Raw genomic sequence first — 20,815 nt, forward strand, 5'->3', positions numbered from 1 at the left:
TGGTGTACCCCTCACTCTCTCTCCCCCCCCCGGGTGGTGTACCCCTCACTCTCTCCCCCCCCCACCCCCCCCCCCCGGGTGGTGTACCCCTCACTCTCAGCCCCCCCCCCACCCCCCCCCCCGGGTGGTGTACCCCTCACTCTCTCTCCCCCCCCCCCCCCCCCCCGGGTGGTGTACCCCTCACTCTCCCCCCCCGGGTGTGTACCCCTCACTCTCCCCCCCCGGGTGGTGTACCCCTCACACTCTCTCTTCCCCCCCCCCCCCCCCCCCCCCCCCCGGGTGGTGCACCCCTCACTCTCTCTCCCCCCCCCCGGGTGGTGTACCCCTCACTCTCTCTCTCCCCCCCCCCCCCCCCCCCGGGTGGTGTACCCCTCACTCTCTCCCCCCCCCGGGTGGTGTACCCCTCACTCTCTCCCCCGGGTGGTGTACCCCTCACTCTCTCCCCCGGGTGGTGTACCCCTCACTCTCTCCTCCCCCCCCCCCCCCCCCCCCCCGGGTGGTGTACCCCTCACTCTCTCCCCTCCCCCCCCCGGGTGGTGTACCCCTCACTCTCTCTCCCCTCCCCCCCCGGGTGGTGTACCCCTCACTCTCTCTCCCCCCCCCCCGGGTGGTGTACCCCTCACTCTCTCTCCCCCCCCCCCGGGTGGTGTACCCCTCACTCTCTCTCCCCCCCCCCCGGGTGGTGTACCCCTCACTCTCTCCCTCCCCCCCCCCGGGTGGTGTACCCCTCACTCTCTCTCCCCCCCCCCCGGGTGGTGTACCCCTCACTCTCTCCCCCTCCCCCCCCCCCCCCGGGTGGTGTACCCCTCACTCTCTCCCCTCCCCCCCCCCCGGGTGGTGTACCCCTCACTCTCTCCCCTCCCCCCCCCCCCCGGGTGGTGTACCCCTTACTCTCTCCCCTCCCCCCCCCCGGGTGGTGTACCCCTCACTCTCTCCCCTCCCCCCCCCCCCGGGTGGTGTACCCCTCACTCTCTCCCCTCCCCCCCCCCCCGGGTGGTGTACCTCTCACTCTCTCCCCTCCCCCCCCCCCCCCGGGTGGTGTACCCCTCACTCTCTCCCCTCCCCCCCCCGGGTGGTGTACCCCTCACTCTCTCCCCTCCCCCCCCCCCGGGTGGTGTACCCCTCACTCTCTCCCCTCTCCCCCCCCCGGGTGGTGTACCCCTCACTCTCTCTCCCCCCCCCCCGGGTGGTGTACCCCTCACTCTCTCCCCTCCCCCCCCCCCCAGGGTGGTGTACCCCTCACTCTCTCCCCCCCCCCCCCCCCCCCAGGTGGTGTACCCCTCACTCTCTCCCCTCCCCCCCCCGGGTGGTGTACCCCTCACTCTCTCCCCTCCCCCCCCGGGTGGTGTACCCCTCACTCTCTCCCCCCGGGTGGTGTACCCCTCACTGTCTTTACCCCCCCCCCACTCACGATCCGATTCTCATCCGCCACCAGCTCCTCAATGTTCTCCACCACAAGCTCCAGCTCCTCCATCGCCACGGCCGAAGCGGGAAAGCGGAGTGGGAGGGTGAGAGGTCATGGGGGCGGGGACATTTGGGGGGGTGAGGCCTGTGGGCGCAGGCGGGAAACGCGGGGTCAAGGGTCAGTGGGCGGGCGGGGGCCTGTTGCCTTGGCAACCAGGTGCCCTGAGAGAAAAAAAATCCCCAGAAATAAAATCATTGTTTTCTTACTAACAGACGATTGGTGGGGGATTGTAAAACATGAACCAGCGTGGATTCAAATTAATAATAATATTTAAATATTGAAGCTTTGCGGTGGGTTTAAAGGTTGTGAAGATGGCGGCAGCCGCGGTCTGAGGTAGTTACCGTTTTCTGAATTGGTAAGGGCTGCTTTATTTTGAAAACTTGGTTCAATCTTACTTTATCTCATAAAATTATAATGTATTGCGGTGTAAGGGGCTATATATTAAATCTCACTGTCTGTCTGAAGGTTCTGTGGTGAACAGTAACCCAGTACAGAATCTCGCCATTCGTAAACTTTTAATAGTCAAAATTAACTTACGTCGCCAGATTGAGGAGGCTGGACGGTTTTCCTTGAAGGTCAGGTGAGAGGAGATGTCATCGACATTTTCAAACTGCTGAGGGGCCCGGACCAACTTTCCCTTGAAGCCCCCGCCTCCCGCCGCCTGCCTCCCGCACGTTGATCGTCTCAGGCTGCGGCTTGATTCTGGAAGCCGCTGCTGAGCACCGACCTCGGACCTTAGAGGAAACATTAGTCTGGATGGAGTAGGAGGGAAGAAACTGTTCCCACTGGTGAAACGACCGATAACAAAAGCACAAAAAGATTTAACAAAATTGGTCATAAAAGCAACGGAGGCATGGGGAGGGGGGGGTAGGGATAAAACAAGCGTCCACCCACGACAACGGGGTTAGCATCTGGAATAGCTTTATAACGTCGTGAAGATACGTTTCAATGGTAATTGGATGATCTGAAAAAAGAACGCTTGTAGAATTACAGCAAAAAGTTGAGTATCCTAGATGAAGAGATACAGCGTGGTATTTTCCTATGCTCTAACCATTCTTTGGTTCTGAAAACATCCCAAGGTGTTCCAAAGAACTGCAGATGCTGGAGAAACTCAACAGGTCTGGCAGCATTTGAGCAGAGTTAACGTTTCCGGTCCATGCTTATGCTTTGGAGGGTAAATTGATAAAACACAAAAAAAATCCACCAATCCAGATATGAGTGTGGGATTTGACTTGTCCAGTAATAACATCAGCTGGCTTCTTGATACCAGATTAATGAAAGGCCAATCACTGGCCCATCAGACTATGTTCAATCATATGCACTCATTTTAAAATAAAATTACTCAAAGGATGTGGGCATTGCTGGTGGACCAGCATTTATTAGGCTAAAGTGAGGACTGCAGATGCTGGAGGTTAGAGTTGTGTCCTGCTGGAAAAGCACAGCAGTTCAGGCAGCATCCAAGGAGCAAGAAAATCAACATTTTGGGCAAAAGCCCTTCATCAGGCCAGCATTTGTTGCCCATTACTAGTAGCCTTTGAGAAAGTGGTGGTGATGAGCTGCTGCTTTGAACCGCAACAGTCTGTTACGACACTGGGTAAACCCCTCTGTTAATTTAAACCAGCAACACAGAAAAGCTTCACCCCGTCATGTAACCTGTTAAAATTTGAGGGGCAAAGAAGTATCCTCAAAAGTCACTATTTAAAATAAAAATTAATGGCTTTTTAAGTCTAGCCGAGAATAATTAACTAATAACTATTTACAACTCCTTTCTCTTAAACCTACCTTTTACCTCCCCCCTCTACAATAAGAGTCTGATAAAACTCCCGATTATGATTTACAAAAAAAAATCACGTTTCAAAACCAGAGTTTTGCAGAGTGACCTCTGTCGATTTTTTCTGTCTTCTTTTCTTCTTGGGGGTTCTGATCACAGGTCGTCTTTGATAGATAAAGGTACGTTTCAAAACCAATCACCTTTGTCGAATCTCCTGTTTATTCTCTCCAGATCGGCCTATATGTTCTCCTTCCCCAAACAGGTACCTCTCAGAGAGCTCTTAAACTAACAACCTACATCTGTTGTCTTTTGGCAGTTCAATCCCATCCTCATCTTCCTGTAACAGTACACCTCCAACTCTATGTCGTGAGCATCAATGGCAACTGTAAAAGGTTTTGAAAAGTTTGGTGTAGCTAAAACTGGTGCATTGGTTAATATTGCTTTCAAATGGTCGAATGCCCCCTGGTATTGTTCTGACCATTTGAAAATTTGTGTTCTTCAGCAAATCAATTAATGGTGCCACTACACTGTTGAACGTTGGAACAAACTTCCGATAGAATCCGCTGGGTTTGAAGAATCGAAGCACCTCCTTTCTTCAAGGTTGCTCTCGGAAATTCCTTGATGGTCTTCGTCTTTGCGTTCCATGGGGTTGACCTTCCATGACTGATGTTATGTCCCAAGAACGTCACCTCTGCTTTCGAAAATTCAGTTTTGTTTAAGTTTATTAGCAGTTTTGCTTCTCGTAGCCGTTCAAACGGCTCTACCAACTGTACCATGTGATCTTTCCAGGACTTAAAAGATCACTGCATCATCCAAATAGACTGCATAGTTTGTTAACGCAGCCACAACTCTGTTCATGAGTCCTTAGAATGTGAAGGGTGTGTTTTTCATTCCAAAAGGCATCACTTTAAATTGATATTTCCCACTTGTGGTTACAAATGCAGAAATTTCTTTCACTGATTCTGACAAAGGTACCTGCCAGTAACCACGCATAAAGTCCAACTTGGTGATATAACTGGCTTGTCCAACTTTCTCTCTATATAGTCTTCCAATCTAGGAATTGGATACGAGACTGATTTTGTAACGGCATTGACCTTCCGATAATCTAAGCAGAATCATTGAGCCCTGTCCGGTTTGGAAACTAAGACGATTGGCGAACTCTACTCGCTTTGGCTTGGTTTGATGATATCCTCGTTGAACATGGCCTCCACCTCCTTCTGGACTTATCTGGCTTTGAAAGGAGTAAGTCAAAGGGGTGTTGTTTTATCAGAGCTATATTCCCTACGTCTGCTTAATGTACAATAGCATATAGGTAGGCCCATAATGCCATTAGGGAGGGAGATGCAGAATTTTCACATAGGGATAAAGGAATGGCATTATATTACCAAGCCAGGAGGGAGGGTGACTTGGAGAGGATCATGCAGGTAGTGGTCTCCCCACGTATCTTCTACATTGCCCTTTTAAGTGGTACACATTACTGCTATGAACATTGTTGGAGGGAGTGATATTTGTGGGTGTGTTGCAAATTAAATGGACTGCTTTCTGCTGGATGGTGTCAAGCTTCTCGTGCTGTTGGAGCTGCATTCATTCAGACAGTAGGGAATATTCCTTCACATCCCTGACTTGTACCTTTTATAAATGGTCAATAGGATATGGGGAGTCAGGAGATGAGTTATTCATGGCAGAACTTTGAGCCTTTGACCTGCTATTGTAGCCACTATATTTGATTGAGTAGTCAACTTTGACCAGAAACTGAAGTAAACTTGCAAGATATCGCTAGTGGAACAATTCAACAAAGGTAATTCCATTGATTGTCAAGGCATGATGCTTGGATTCTGTCTTGTTGGAAATTACTGTTGCCTTACATATGTGGCATAAATGTTAAAAGCAAATTACTGTGGATGCTGGAATCTGAAACCAAAAGAGAAATTGCTGGAAACTCTCAGCAGGTACTTGTGTGGTATGAATTTTCCACTCAAGTTCAGCTCTATATTCCATGTTTAGACGAAAGCTGTAATAGAGATCAGCTTTGACAAAGGGTCAGTTAGCCTCGAAACGTCTGCTCTTTTCTCTCCTTACAGATGCTGCCTGACCTGCTGAGATTTTCCAGCATTTTCACTTTTGGCATAAATGTTACTTGCTACTTGTCAATCCAAATCTGGATACTGTCCAGGTGTTGCAGTATTTTGTCTTCAGTAACTGCAGAGTCAAATGGTGTTAAACATTGTGTAAGCTTTGGTGAACATCCCACTTCTAACTTTTATGGAGGGAAGGTTATTACTGAAGCAACTCAACCAACTCAAGATGGATAGAAAATGTTGGATTAGTGGTGCTGGAAGAGCATAGCAGTTCAGGCAGCATCTGAGGATGCTGCCTGAACTGCTGTGCTCTTCCAGCACCACTAATCCAAAATCTGGTTTCCAGCATCTGCAGTCATTGTTTTTACCTGGATAGAAGATGTTGTCAATATTGTTATCGAGTGTCACCTACTCAACTTTAACCTCTTCTTTAACCCAGTTTGGTTTCCAACCTTCTGACCTCTATTACAGCTTTCATCTAAACATGGAATATAGAGCTGAACTTGAGTGGAACATTCATACCACACCAGTACCAAGCAATTACAAATAATCCAAGCATTGCTTCCTGACATTCATTTGACTATATAGAATAGAAACAGAACTAGGCAACTCGGCATCTTGAGCTTACTCTGCCATTCATTTAACAACATGACTGATCTGAATTCCGGTAAGATGGCAGCAGAGTAGTATGCTCTAGCTGGAGCTCCTCCATTTCACTCGTTCTTTTTCTTTCTGTTTCTTGTTTTTTCCTCTCCCTCCCTTCCCTCGGCCGGGGTCAGCAGAGGTGCCAGCAGCCAAAATGGGGTCACCAGCGGCCCAGTGTAGAGCATGGCGGCAGCCAATCGTCAGACCACGTGGCAGCCCCCAGCTGTGGAGAGTCTTTGTAGAGAGATTGTGATGTTTGTCTCTAACTTAGCTTCTTGATTTTTCTGACCTTTGGTTATACTGTGTATAGCTGTAATGTAACTTTTTTGTTCACCATTTCTCTATTCTGTAATGAAGGATTGTATCTGTTAAAGTAAAGATATGAGACAACCGAGGGAATCCCTTGTGGACTCAGACCTGTATCCCTGTCTCATGGTTCGCCCTGGACATCGTACTCTTTGGTCTGGAATAAAAAAAAACTCTTACAGTTTATTTAATTTTAATCATTCCCTTCATTTACTAATAGCATCACACAACAACATAACTCTGATACCAAGAAGCCAGGCTAACTGGATTCTAATAATCCAAGAGAGTAGAACATCAGCTCTTCAGGAGCCCTTAGGCAGGCTACTCCGTCATCCTATTATAAACAGACTATTTTTATACACAGGTTTACAAAGGTGTTACTGTCACAAACGCAAAAGTTAATGAAAGCACTGCATGTTCTGAACTAGACAGATAATAGCAAAAGACAATAATTCGGGAGAGAAGTTAATTTGATAGAGTTTTGTTCCGAGGACCGAATTAAACATTGTTTATTAATTTCAGAAAGGAACGGCTGTGAATGTTATTACTCAGTGTCATGTTTATACAGATTCGCTGATATTAAGGCAAATGTTCTTAATTATCTTACCTTCCCTGCCATATCATTTTTCTAGTATGCAGCAAATGTGTTCTATAATTCAAAATTATATTTTAGTCTAAATGTTTAAGGACAACATTTAAGGCTATAACCTTTCTCATATCTAGGTACCTAAGCTGATGCAATAAGTGGCAAATTATACACTTTTCACTGTACTCATTTGAGTACATGTGACAATAAAGCTAATTCAATTAGATTACTCCACACTCCTACTTAGACTTGATAACCCATCACCGTGCTGCTGAGCACAAATATAACTATCTCTGCCTTAAAAATATTCAAGACACTGTTTCCACTGGTTTTCCTGGTTAGCAGTTTCAAAGACTCTCAACCCTCAAAAGAAATTCTCCTCATCTCAGTCTTAATTGGGTGACGCCTCATTTTTAAACAGTGACCCCTATTTTACATTCTTCTTCAGAGGAAATACATAGCTAATAGAAGACAGAGTTGGGATAAAGGGACATTATCTGGATACCAACTTGTAACTTGTGGAGTGCCAAAGGGAACAGCATTAATGCCACATTTATTTACGATATATATCAATGACTTGAATGAAGAAAGTGAATGTACTATAGCCAAGTTTGCAGATGACACAAAAATAGATAGGAAGGCAAATGACCAGGATGACACACAATCTACAGAAGTCTATAGACAAAGTTAAGTGAGCAGGCAAAAACTTGACAGAAGGAATATGAGAAATGTGAGGTTATTCGCTTTTGCAGAAAGAACAGAGGAGCTCCATATTAGTTAAAGTCATAAGCGTTGTACAACCAGAAACCGACCCTTTGATTTAACTCGTCCATGCTGAATAGCTATCCTAAATTAATCTAGTCCCATTTGCTATCATATCCCTCTACACCCTTCCTATTCCTATACTCATCCAGACGCTTTTTAAATGTTGTGATTGTACCAGCCTCCACCGTTTCTTCTGGCAGCTCATTCCATAAACACACCATCTGCTGCCTCTTAGGTTCTTTTTAAATAGAAGACTAGAAAGCTACAGAGTGCTTATCCGTAAAACACAAAATGCTAGTATCCAAGTTCAATGGATATTGTGAAAAGTAAATGGAATGTTGGCCTTTATTTCAAAGGGAATGGAGAATAAATGTAGGGAGGTTTTGCTAAAACTATACAAGGCGCGAGTCAGACCAGAGCTGGAATACTGTGAACAATTTTGGTCCCCTTATTTAAGGAAAGATGTACTGGCATTGTATGTAGTGTAGAGACCGGTCACTAGACTGTGACCAGGTTTGGAAGGAATGACCTTATGAGGAGAGGTTAAGTAGTTTTGGCTTGTACTATCATTCTTCTAAATTCCAAAGAAGTGATCTTATTGAGACATATAATATTCATAGGTGACTTTACAGGGTAGATATGTAAAAATTGTTTCTCCTTGTAGGAGAGTTTAGGACCAGAGGCATAATCTCAGAACAAGGTATCATACATCTAACTCAGATGAGGCAGAATTTCTTCTGAGGGTCATGAATCTGTGGAAGTCTTTACTGCAGAGGGCTGGCTAGGTCGGATCACTAAATGGAGTGAGGGTTATCACGTTCGCCTGAAATTCCTTCTGTGTCCTCACTGGGTGACTCCTTACATTGTGATTCTGCCATTTGGTCCTTGACTCTTCCACAAAGGGAAGTAGCCTCTCAGTATCTACTTTGTCAACCCCCGCAAAAAGTTTGTATGTCCTCCACTTGCCAAATCCTTGCCCAGTCAACCAATCTGTTTCTCTTTATAGCTTCATCCTGTCCTTTTCACAACTTTTATTTTCTGAACTATTTTTGTGTATTTAGCAAATTTAGTTACCATACCTTCAGTAAACCGGAGTGCCATGCTGATCCACTTTGAATGACATAAGGCAGAGACCTTTTAAGAGTCATAGAGTCATAGAGATGTAGAACATGGAAACAGACCCTTCGGTCCAACCTGGCTATGCTGACCAGATATTCCAACCCAATCTAATCCCACTTGCCACACCCGGCCTATATCCCTCCAAACCCTTCCTATTTACATACCCATCCAAATGCCTTTTAAATGTTGCAATTCTACCAGCCTCCTCCACTTCCTCTGGTAGCTCATTCTATACACGTACCACCATCTGCATGAAAAATATGTCCCTTAGGTCTCTTTTATATCTTTCCCCTCTCACCCTAAACCTATGCCCTCTAGTTCTGGACTCCCCGACCCCAGGGAAAAGACTTTACATATTAACCCTATTAATGCCCCTCATAATTTTGTAAACCTCTATAAGGTCACCCCTCAGCCTCCCACACTCCAGGGAAAACAGCCCCAGCCTGTCCATCCTATCCCTATAACTCAAATCCTCCAACTCTGGCAATATCCTTAGATCTTTTCTGAACTCTTTCAGGTTTCACAACATCTTTCCGATAGGAAGGAGACCAGAATTGCATGCAATATTCCAACAGTGGCCTAACCAATGTCCTGTACAGCCGCAACATGACCTCCCAACTCCTCTACTCAATACTCTGACCAATAAAGGAAAGCATACCAAACGCCGCCTTCACTATCCTATCTACTGCGACTCCACTTTCAAGGAGCTATGAACCTGAACTCCAAGGTCTCTTTGTTCAGCAACACTCCCGAAGACCTTACTATTAAGTGTATAAGACCTGCTAAGATTTGCTTTCCCAAAATGCAGTATTTATCTGAATTAAACTCCATCTGCCACTTCTGTGCTCATTGGCCCATCTGATCAAGATCCTATTGTAATCTGAGGTAACTTCCTTTGCTGTCCACTGCACCTTCAATTTTGGTGTCATCTGCAAAATTACTAACTTTACCTCTTATGGACATGGAAGATATAGAATGTAGGGAGATAGATGGTGACGTCTTGAAAAATGTCCATATTACAGAGGAGGAAGTGCTGGTTGTCTTGAAATGCATTAAGGTGGATAAATCCCCAGGACCTGATCAAGTGTACGCTAGAAATCTGTGGGAAGCTAGAGAAGTGATTGCTGGGCCTCTTGCTGAGATATTTGTATCATCGATAGTCACCGGTGAGGTGCCGGAAAACGGTGCCACTGTTTAAAAAAGGTGGTAAGGACAAGCCATCACTATAGACCAGTGAACCTGACGTGGGTGGTGGGCAAGTTGTTGGAGGGAATCCTGAGGGACAGGATGTACATGTATTTGGAAAGGCAAGGACTGATTAGGGATAGTCAACATGGCTTTGTGTGTGGGAAATCATGTCTCTCAAACTTGATTGACTGTTTTGAAGAAGTAACAAAGAGGATTGATGAGGGCAGAGCGGTAGATATGATCTATATGGACTTCAGTAAGGACGGAGATGAAAAATAAGTTTTTCATGCAGAGAGTGATGAGCCTGTGGAATTCACGACCACAAAGTGGGTTGAGGCCAAAACATATTTTCAAGAAGGAAGTAGATACGGCTTTTGTCGTTTAAAGGGGTCAAAGCATGTGGAGAGAGTGTGGAACTAGGGTATTTAGCTCTATGATCAGCCGTGATCATATTAGTGAGTTTTGAGAAGATTTGTAGCTCAGGTTGAGGTTCTGGATGTAGGTTTGCACGCTGAGTTGGAAGGTTCACTTTCAGATGTTTCGTCATCATACTAGGTAACGTCGTCAGTGAGCCTCCGGACAAAGTATTGCTCATGATTCCTGTTTTCTATTTGTATGTTTAAACATGTAAATAGAAAGCATGAATCATCAGCAATACTTCATCCAGAGGCTCACTGAAGATATTACCTAGTATGGTGACGAAATGTCTGAACGTGAACCTTTCAGCTCAGCGAGCAAACCTACATCCAGTGATCATATTGAATGGCTGAGTCGGCTCAGATTAGAATGGCGTACTCCTGCCCTTAATTTCTTATGTTAGGTGGCTTGTTGCTTTCTCTGAAGATCATTAGTGCACTGAGGTTTTTGCAATGAGCTAACAGCTTTAATGATCACTTTGAGTGTCGGATCACAAATCAAAAATATTGAATTCAGTTTTGTAATCGCTATGGTGAGGTTTGATTGCATGACTTCAGATTTGCTGCTTGTAAAACTGAGCCACTGACCCTGTATAATCACAATTCTATAAATAAGTGGAAACTAGTCGAGCAAATAGTGATTTGGTTCTTTCGTCATTTTCCCCAGACCTGCGGGATGACCGAAGAAGAGCTGCTTTGCTTTGTAAACTGTCTGGGTGTGCTAGTCTTTTTGCTTGCTGTTCTTTACCATTGGGTCGATACTGTGCACACTGGATCTCCAGCCTTCTCACAAAGGTTTTATGATGCAAGACCAAAGAGAAGCTTTCACGACCAGCACCGGAGACGAGTGTATACACGAAGCATCTCAGTGAATGATTTGGACCTACCAAGAGACATCCTATGATGAAACCTCCAAGTTGCACTAAAATCCTGATGGATCCAGAACATGTCAGTAAAAGAAACAAGAACAAATCGGCTAGTATGGAGTCGCTTTGTAGATTAAGAAACAACAAGATTCTGCCATCTCGCTAGCAAACACAGTTGTGAAGTGTCACGCGCCTATCCTTAAGCCCCAGTCCAGCTGATCAGCATTTAATCCAAAGGGCTGTTCTTAAAGAAGAAACATTCACAACTCTCTATTCCAGTAGTTGTTCTTCCTACTTTGCTGAAATCACCAAAAAATATTTTAACTAATCATGCAACACATTGCTGTTTGTGGGGCCTTGCTTTGTGCAAAATGATTGTTCCATTGAATCATTAAAAGCAAGCACACTTCAATATTTTATGGGGCACTTTGAAATGTTTCTGGATGTGACAAGCTGCTATATCATGCAAACTTTCTTCTCATCAAATCAAATGAGAGACAACTCAGTAGCTTTGTCATCTGAAATTCATTGTTTTTAACAGAAACTAAATGGAGCATCTAGTGCAGAGTTGTACTGCAAAAGAAACGCAGACTGTGGGTACGGATGATAATATTGAGCAGTTTGATATATCTCAAACAACCAGAGCTTTTGATCATTTGGCATTTGCTGGTTCTGTTGGTACAACTGGCCAAGCAATTGTCACATTCCACAAGTGGATGAAAATAAAACTGCTCACTTCACCCGAACTTAGCTTGAAACTGTTCTGTTTCCATCTTGATCTGAAACTGGGAAAGGCACCTATGTATTGGGATCTTGCAATGCCCCAGTTAAATCTGATGTGGAGGTGCCGGTGTTGGACTGGGGTGGATAAAGTTAAAAATCACAACACTAGGTTTTAGTCCAATGGGTTTATCTAAAATTCCGAAATCCTAGATGTTTTTCATGGAGTATGGAGCATCATTTTGGAATGTGAACAGGTGACCCAACTCTACACCTACTCAAACCACATCACTCAGATGTGACGTGGCGGCTTGGCCCAGCACTGGCAGGCGTCAATTGTGTCTCCGCACTCATACTATTCACACGTGCACCTGCTGTTAGGTAACTTTTTTTTTTAAATTTCACTGTGAAAATGTAACTTATTCCAAAATCCAAAAAAGTTTAAATTCTGAGAAACAACTGGCCCCAAGGATTTCGGATAAAGGATTTTGTACCTATATTTGCTTTCAGAGCCCTCTCTTTCATCAGGTAGCTGTGGAGCAGGATCATGAGACACAGATGTGTCTGCCAGTCCAATTCCTCAAATGCAAATTCCCCCCATAAGCGCTTGTGTGTGCGTGCATGTGAGTGTGTGTGAGGGAGTATAAGCTTATGAGTGTGTGTGCATGGGTATATATGTGTGTCTGAGTGTGCCTGCGTGAGTGTCTGAGTATGTGAGAGAGAGAGAATTTATAGTGTAGTGGGGTCACCTGTAGTGTGACATGAACCCAAAGTCCCAGTTGAGGCCATCCTCGTGGGTCCCAAACTTGGCTATCAGCCTCTGCTTGGCCACTTTGCATTGTTGCATATCCCGAAGTCTACCTTGGAGGATGGTCGCTCGAATCCGAGTCCGAAAATCCCTGACTGCTGAAGTGTTTGCAGAATTCTATTTGTAGATACATTCTATTCTGCTCAAAAAGCATGCAATCTGCAGGCAGTCAATGCAGGCCGTCAATCTGTGTAATGTTTTATAAATTCATACTTTGGAAATAGAACAAGTCTGACTCAAGACTTGTGATATAGACAGACTCTAACCTCGCAGCTTTAATGCACTGTCTGAGTTGAGATGTCATTTTTTAAAAATAAAACCTTAAGTTATCTTGAGAAAGTGACTTAAAAGAAATTCTGGGATTTACGTATTAATGAACTGAAACCTACAACCCATTCTAAAAGATTAAAGACTTAACAGCAATCTAGGTTTGTTCAATATATTGTTTCAGTTGCTATAATTTCTGTGTGATCCTGCTCCACCGCTACCTGATGAGGAAGCAGGGCTCTGAAAGCTAGTACTTCCAAATAAACCTGTTGGACTATAACGTGGTGTTTGTTGACTTTTAGCTTTGGGAGACAGTGAGGTCTGCAGATGCTGGAGATCAGAGTTGAGTTGCTGGAAAAGCACAGCAGGTCAGGTGACATCTGAGGAGCCGGAAAATTGATGTTTCAGGCCAGAGCCCTTCATCAGGAGGGCTCTGGCTCAAAACATCGGTTTTCCTGCTCCTCGGATGCTGCCTGAGTTTTAGCTTTGACCAATTAAATTTGACACAGAACCTGGAAAATAGGAAGGGACTGACAATTTAAAGTTTGCCCAAACTGTGTTTTTGTTTTGCTTTTAACAGTTTAAAAGTTATCATGCAGGCTAATATTTATTTCTAACCATTGTGCAATACAGAATATCAGATTGTTATCACTTTCTGTTGCAAATGGACTGCTGCGATTCCTCCATCCCAACAGTAACTTGTTCTTCATTGGATATACTTTATATGGTGGTCGTGTGAAAGGTGTTCTATAAACACTTATCTCTTATTCTGTGCACCCTGCAGCCTATGTTTAGTCACCATGCCCTTATTGAAGCCTGTGATTGAAGTTGTGAATCTGGGCAGGATTTCGTATGCAGATGGGCTGCAGGCACAGCGGACCTTCATTCAACGTCACCTCAATGCCCTGTCCCAGCAGCCCACAGCTGAACCCCCTGTCAACGCCATGCTGCTGTGTGAGCACGATCCTGTCTATACCATTGGGATTAGGACGGCACAGTACCCAATCAAGGAGGAGGAGAGACTGAAGCAGTTGGGGGCAGAGTTCCATCGGTCTGACAGAGGTGGCCTGATCACCTTTCATGGCCCTGGGCAGCTGGTGTGTTATCCCATCCTCAACCTGGCTCACTTCAGGAAGAGCGTCCGGTGGTACGTGGGCGAGTTGGAGACTACGGTTATCCGCCTATGCCACAGGTTTGGGATCAAGGCAGAGACCTCGCCTGACACTGGAGTATGGGTTCAAAATGACAAAATCTGTGCTATAGGTAAGTGATACCACTGCCTCTGGAAGAAATGTAATGGAGGCAGTTTCAATTCAGGTATATAAGAGGGCATTATATGATAGAAATGGTGTGCAGGGATGTGGGGAAAAGGCAGAAATTGGCTCTAGGAATAGAACTGGTACAGGTATGATGGGCTGAATGGCCTCCTCCTGCACCGTAATAATTCTGTGGTTCTGGAGTTAAAGTTTATCATTGATTCTGCACTACCATTCAATGGGCAGAATGGCTGACTTTAGCTCCTACATCTTGTTGTCTTAGGAGGAAGCCATTCAGCCTCTCAGGTCTGTGCCCTGGGCTGTTGCTGTGTTTGGAGGAAAGGTGAAAGTAATGTTTCATAGGGTTGGCTGCTGAGTCAATTGTTAATTTATTTATAAATTCAGAGAATCCGGATAAGGAAAAATGTTTTCGGACAAAAAGTGGAGCTTTTTCCTATATCAAGAGACTGAAATACTTTGAGAACACAAGTGGGAGAGTGAGATGGGCACAGCCAATTTATTGTGGATACATGATCAGTGTGATGTATAATGTATGATTTAAATATTTATTTAAAATACTATATCATTTGTTTGAAGTTTAAACTCTTAAAATTTTGAATTTGTGTAAGGAAGTTTCTGCATATCTGTCGAATTTAATGAGTAACTTAACATTTCTGTTGACATAAAGACTATCTTTCAGAACTAATGGGTTTTTGTATTGAGTTTACTGTCAAGCAAGGTAAACAATTGTGAATCAAGGTTTCTGTTGGAAAAGTCTGGAATTGTTAACATTTTTTATATATAATAACTTAAGGGAAATATCTATAACTTAATTTTTTTTCAGTTTTGGGGCAGTTCTGTAGTAGCCCTTGGATGTAGAAAGATGTATAAAGCAGTGCTGCAGAAAAAGGGCGAGGATAGAACAGCAGATTACTGGGTACAGAGTTTAGGAATTATCGGAGCAGAAGTGTTTAGATCCAATCCTGAAGAGGTTACTTAAAATTGAGAACATTTTATACTCCAGTATGAAAAATTTAGGGAATCCTTTACAATTTTCAAGACTTGGGAGTGCGAGTAATGGAATTTGTAAAGAAGATTTTCTTATTTTATGAGAACAGCCAGGGAATTCCTAGAGGCATGGCACTCATCCACAGACTTGATCAATAAGCACATCGACCTGGACCCAATATACCGGCCACTGCAGCGGACAGCTGGAACTGACAACCGGAAGCGGCAGATACAAATCACTATAAATGCCGGAGGAAACATCACAGGAGCGCTTCACAAGAGGCTCCCAATCACTGAGGATGTCACCTGGACAGGGGACGAAACGTCTGCAACACAAATTCCCAGCTCGGCGAACAGAACCACAACAACTTAAATAATTTGGTTAATTCTATTTTGTCTTAACTTCTTTTGCTTAGTAAACTTATGTTTTATTGCTAAAACCAAATCTGAAAAATTGCATGCTTATGTTTCAATGAGAGACCATTATGTTAAAACAGAAACAAAATATCCAGCCAGCTTTCAGTCTGGAATCTGAATTGTCCACTGCTAACGTCACTTGGGATTATTACAGATGTAATAAAATTTGAGAAGGAAAAATGAACTGGGAGTAAAGAAGCAAAAAACAAAATTTACAAACAGTGGGTGGGAAAAATTGGAAGACTGTGGAAGATCTAGGCATTCAAAAATAGCAATCTGTGCAATATTTGCAACGAGAAAAAGAATTTCAAAAACGAAAGATCAAAGGAGCTTTGGGATTTATAGATGTCGATTGAGTGTTTGTTTGACGAGGACCGTATAGATGGAGCTTTGCTGTGTCCCCATCAAAGACTTCCAGGACAAGTACAGCATGGGATTAGATACAGAACAAAGCTCCCTCAATACTGTATCTAACCCTGTGCTGTACCTCTCCTGAGGGTCTCTCTGGACAGTGACGAGGGAGCATTAGTTTCAGTTTAAAAGAGTAGCGGTATCTTCTTTACTGTGTAACTTTGTGCTGTACTCTTCCTGGGAATGTTTGTTGAACAGTGTTGAGGGACCTTTAACTTGTATTTTACTTTCAGTTTAAAACAGTAGAAGGAGATTTACTCTGTACTATCTTGAAAAAAACAGTGTCGGGTGGGGGTAGATTTACTTTCTGAAAAAAAGAGCGGAGAGACCTTCATTTTGTAACTCGCCCCGTGCCGTCCCCTGTCCAGAGTGATTGATGGGAACGGTGCAGAAGGAGATTTACTTTCAGCTTAAAAGAGTAGAGGGAGGTTTTATACTGTTTCTATCCCCGTGCTGTGTCTGTCCTAGAGTTGATTGATGGGACATTGTATACAGAGCTTTATTCTGTAAATAACCCTGTGCTGTCCCTGTCATGGGAGTGTTTGATGGGAACGGAGTAGACAGAGCTTTACCCTTCATCTTATCGTTGTTGTATCTATCCTGGGAGTTTGCATTCACCCACTCTCCTCTCTTCCTATTCAGTGCTGAATAAACTGGACAGTTCCAGTTCTTTGTTTCAGCCAAGTTAGATGGCACTTGCTTCAATGGTTCTAAAGATGCTAAATGGACTTAATGCCCAGTTACGCCAATGGGAGACATCAGACCAAGTTGCCCTCTTGATTATTAACCAGCAAGTCCTGAGTTGTCAAGTAAAGAGTGAATTGTATTTCGTTCCATTGTCAAATATTTTTATGATTAGTGCCTTGGACAAGAGGCCGGATATAACTGATCATAACATTTGGAGCCTGTATCCCAGTAAAAGTTGAAAGTGTTGAGAATCAGTAGGAGTGATAGCTGAAGAAAAGGGTGGGTAGGGCAGGAAAAGTTTGAGTTGTTATTTCCCTTGGAAATTCCAAGATTGAATTGTGACCTTTATCTTTCTGTCTTGTTTGCTTTTTATCAGGGATTCACTGCGGCAGGTACATCACCTCTCATGGGCTAGCACTGAACTGCAACAATGATCTCAGCTGGTTCTCCCACATCACCCCCTGCGGCATTGAGGGAAAAGGTGTCACCTCCCTGAGTCAAGCACTGAAGAAGGAGGTGACTGTGCCAGACGCTGTGGACCTTCTCCTGGAGACATTTGCCAAGCAGTTTGACTGCATGCTGAGGCATTAGCGACTTGACTATTTCCTGTCAGGTGTCCACACAGAGAAACTCAACCAATGTGACAGGCTTGGTGGGCAGAGACTGGTGAGATTGATTGGGTCGTGTAAGTAAGAAGTGGGACTTGATCATGATACTTTTTGCGTTATCTCCAGGGAATGTGATTATTGGAGAAAAGCAGCCAAAAGGGGAATATTGCTGCCTGGTTGAAGTATTGAACTGTATAGAGGAAGAGATGTCCAGGTCCAAGCAGGAGATATGTTAAAACTGGAGTGGTGGGGAAACATAGACTGGAGGCTCTGCAGATTTGGAAAATTCATTCACATGATGCGGATGTCACTGGCTTGGCCTGCACATTTTTTCCTGTCCATAATTGCACCGAAGGATTTGGTGGTAAGCTGCTTTCTTGAGACGCTGCAGTCCATGTTGTGTCGTACACCCACGATGCTATTGGGGAAGGAGTTTAAGGATTTTGATTTGGTGACGGTGAAGGAACAGTAATATATTTCAAAGTAGAAAAGTGTGTATGATTGGAGGTAAAATTCCAGGTAGTGATGTTCCCATATACTTGCTTCCCTTCTTCTTGGTGGTAGAGGTCATAGGTTTGGCAGATGTTGTTGGAGAAGCCTTAAGAGTTGCTGCACTGCATTCTGTAGATACTATATGCTGCTGCCACTGAGCGTGGGTGGAGTGAATGTTTGAGGACATGGTGCTAATGCATGGGCTATTTTGTCTTGGATGGTGTCAAGCTTCTTGAGTATTGTTGGACCTATACTCATCCAGGCAAATGGGGAGTATTCCATCACGCTCCTGACTTACTTGCTATTGAATTCCCAGCATTGCCTAGCTGTATGCAACAGGACTATGATGCACGGCTGTACATTGTAGTTGAATGGCAAAATGAGTTTCACTGATGAAGAAGGTCAACTTGTATAAGTTGGAACTGTATTTTGTATCATCCTCCGGATGGGAGGTCAGGGATTATATCCACCCAGAAAAATATTAAAGCTTGTATACGAATAAATCGAGACTTTTTTTCTTGTTTTTATGTTCTTGGGCAATTATCTCACAATGACACATGCCCCATTTTAAATGTTGAAAATTGCTATGGGCTAACTTTGATTTTATTTAGTGAAAAAGAAATATCATTTTAATTTTGTTTTTTTTCTGTAGGGATAAATTATGACATTGGTCTTTTAGTTGAAAGTATCATCTAATATGTTGACTTTTATGATTTTTTTCAGAAAATCTTTGGAAACAATTTAATACCTGAATGGTTAACGTTTTTGAAGGTTTCCTTTTGACACTTGCTTCTCCATCTCTCTCTCTCTCTCTCTCTCAAGTTCAAAATGTATTTTACTCTTCATTCATAGCTCATGTTCCTCTGCCACAAATCCCAGCCACTGCTGTTTGAATTAGGCCAAGGCTCTTATATGTTCTGTATGTCAGTTTCATTTACTCTGTCCTCTTTTTCTCTGGTTCACTTTTATTCCCTCTGTCGTTTCTCTCTAATTTTCGTGTCTCTTGTTTAAACAACTGTTAACACAATGCTTATCAAAACGTCAAGTTACTTGCTTTCAAAACATGCAGCATTCCTTCTAAACACTTGGCTTAAAATAGTTTTTTCTCTGTTAAAAAACACAAAGGTAAACAGACACAGATCTTTACAATATCTTGTATGACAAAAATGACATATTCTATTTCTTACACCCTTGGAAAGTTTCTTGGGATTTGTAATACTTAAAGGTTAACGTTATTAATGTTTTGTGAACATGGAGATTTAGAAGCATGTTGAATGTTTAAAATTAATTCACTGTGTATGGGCATTGCTGGTTAGGCCATTATTTATTGTCAATCCCTTGAAAAGATGGTGGTAAATTGGCTTATGAACGGCTGCTGTCCCGGGATGAGGGAGAGAGGGAGAGCGTTCTGGATTTTGAACCAGTGACACTGAAGGAACGCTGATTATATTTCCAAGTCAGGATGGTGAGTAGCTTGCTGTCTAGGGGAACTTGAGGAAACTTGCAGCTGGTGATGTTTCCATGTATCTGCTGTCCTTGGCCTTTTTGGTGACAGAGGTTGTGAGTTTGAAAGCTGTTGTCTAAGGTACTTTGGTGAGTTATTGCAGTGCATGTTGTTGACGTGCCACTATGCTTAGCTAGTGCAGGGAGTAAACTTTGAAGATGGTCCACGAGTATCATTCAGTTGATCATTTGAGATAATTATTAAAATCAGTAGGTTGGTGAGGAACATTTACTGTAGTACCATGTAAGTCCAGAGGATGGCAATGTACAACTGCACTGAATTGTGCAACTTTATAAACACGATAATATAGCACAGGAAGAAGCTATTTTGCCTGTGCCATATCCCCCATAAACCAATAAAACCAATCCCTGTCAGTATTTATCCAATGCTCTTTTGTTACTTCAGTCACATGGATTGAAGAAATTGGGACTATTTTCCCTGGAGAATAGAATTGATAAAGGTGAACAGGGAGAAGCTGTTCACATTGGGGGAAGGATAGAGAGACAAAGAGGATTGATAGATTTTTTTAATGAATAAGGGAATCAATGATTTTGGGGGGGAAAACAGGAAAGTGGAGTTGATTATCAGATCAGCTATAATCTCATTGAACAATGGAGCAGACTTGATGACTAAATGGCCTACTTCTGCTTCTCTGACTTTTGTGGATTGGCAAAAGAAGCAATGGAGTCCTGAGGAACTGCTTCACACAGCAAGTGGTTAGGATCGAGAACCTGCTGTCTGACGTGTTGGGAGGCAGATTCAGTGGAGGCATTCAAGAGGGAGGTGAATCGTTACAGAGTCATAGAGATGTACAGCATGGAAACAGACCCTTCGGTTCAACCCGTCCATGCTGACCAGATACCCCAACCCAATCTAGTCCCACCGACCAGCACCCGGCCCATATCAGAAAAGGAAGAGTGTATAGGGTTGCAGGGAGAAGGCAGGTGATGGCACTAGTTGAATTGCTCATTTAAAGAGCTAGAATAGACACGATAGGCTGAGCAATTTCCTGTGCTATAACCAGTTAGTGAATCTGAGAAGTTTTGACTGAAAGTGCGTCCAGGCATCACACTCCAGATCACAACAGCCACTTTGTCAAAAGATATTTTCTCTTGCCTCTTTTGACTGTTTTGCTGTAAAAATAATTGCAATTTCTCCATTCATTCCACATGACTAAAGCCCCTCATGCCTAGGAACATTTCTGGTAAAGTGCAGATGCAAGAGAGCTGAAATGGAGACAGGAAACTCTGGAAGCATTAAGCAGGTCAGGTGAAATCTGTGCATTAGACAACAGAAGTAAGGTGAGAAGTATTTAAAAAAAACAAAGATTGGATAAGCTCACTTGCCATCTTCCACCTTAAATGACCATTCTACCATTTGATGTTTGGCAAAAAGAGAAATTAATGGCTTCAATGTCAAAGGATGAGGCTGC

At 43.7% G+C, this 20,815-nt stretch overlaps 3 protein-coding genes across 10 annotated transcripts in view; 2 read left to right on the forward strand and 1 right to left on the reverse strand.

The window, feature by feature from the left end:
- The window catches only part of pold3 (polymerase (DNA-directed), delta 3, accessory subunit), a 51,217-nt gene extending 49,709 nt beyond the window's left edge, over window positions 1-1,508 (reverse strand). For both annotated transcript variants that reach the window (XM_043692548.2, XM_043692547.2), the window contains exon 1: window positions 1,412-1,508. In XM_043692548.2, the coding sequence (XP_043548483.2) occupies window positions 1,412-1,474 (63 nt within the window). In that variant the 5' untranslated portion in view covers window positions 1,475-1,508. The remainder of the gene's footprint in view (window positions 1-1,411) is intronic.
- Window positions 1,509-1,757: 249 nt separating this feature from the next.
- lipt2 (lipoyl(octanoyl) transferase 2) lies at window positions 1,758-17,370 on the forward strand. Of its 6 annotated transcripts, none has more exons than XM_043692552.2 (3): window positions 1,758-1,820; window positions 13,785-14,263; window positions 17,156-17,370. In XM_043692552.2, the coding sequence occupies exons 2-3, from the start codon at window positions 13,801-13,803 to the stop codon at window positions 17,368-17,370; spliced, it is 678 nt and encodes a 225-aa protein (XP_043548487.2). In that variant the 5' UTR covers window positions 1,758-1,820; window positions 13,785-13,800. The 6 variants fall into 6 exon arrangements, with proteins under 6 accessions (XP_043548487.2, XP_087844598.1, XP_087844597.1 ...); XM_087988472.1 differs by lacking the exon at window positions 1,758-1,820 and adding an exon at window positions 11,012-11,207; XM_087988471.1 differs by lacking the exon at window positions 1,758-1,820 and adding an exon at window positions 11,081-11,325.
- The window catches only part of pgm2l1 (phosphoglucomutase 2-like 1), a 159,197-nt gene continuing 155,688 nt past the window's right edge, over window positions 17,307-20,815 (forward strand). For both annotated transcript variants that reach the window (XM_043692556.2, XM_043692558.2), the window contains exon 1: window positions 17,307-17,445. The gene's annotated coding sequence lies outside the window, so the exon portion shown is untranslated. The remainder of the gene's footprint in view (window positions 17,446-20,815) is intronic.

Source organism: Chiloscyllium plagiosum, unplaced genomic scaffold, assembly GCF_037043375.1.
Source record: "Chiloscyllium plagiosum isolate Xiang-an unplaced genomic scaffold, Cpla_swu_hap1 HiC_scaffold_6, whole genome shotgun sequence".
Lineage (NCBI taxonomy): Eukaryota > Metazoa > Chordata > Chondrichthyes > Orectolobiformes > Hemiscylliidae > Chiloscyllium > Chiloscyllium plagiosum.

Coding starts and splice junctions, on each gene's coding strand:
- lipt2 (XM_087988471.1), top strand. CDS start 11,240: ATGATGAAACCTCCAAGTTGCACTAAAATCCTGATGGATCCAGAACAT. Junction 11,326..13,784: donor AACAAATCGGCTAGTATGGA/GTCGCTTTGTAG, acceptor TGCACCCTGCAG/CCTATGTTTAGTCACCATGC. Junction 14,264..17,155: donor TGACAAAATCTGTGCTATAG/GTAAGTGATACC, acceptor GCTTTTTATCAG/GGATTCACTGCGGCAGGTAC.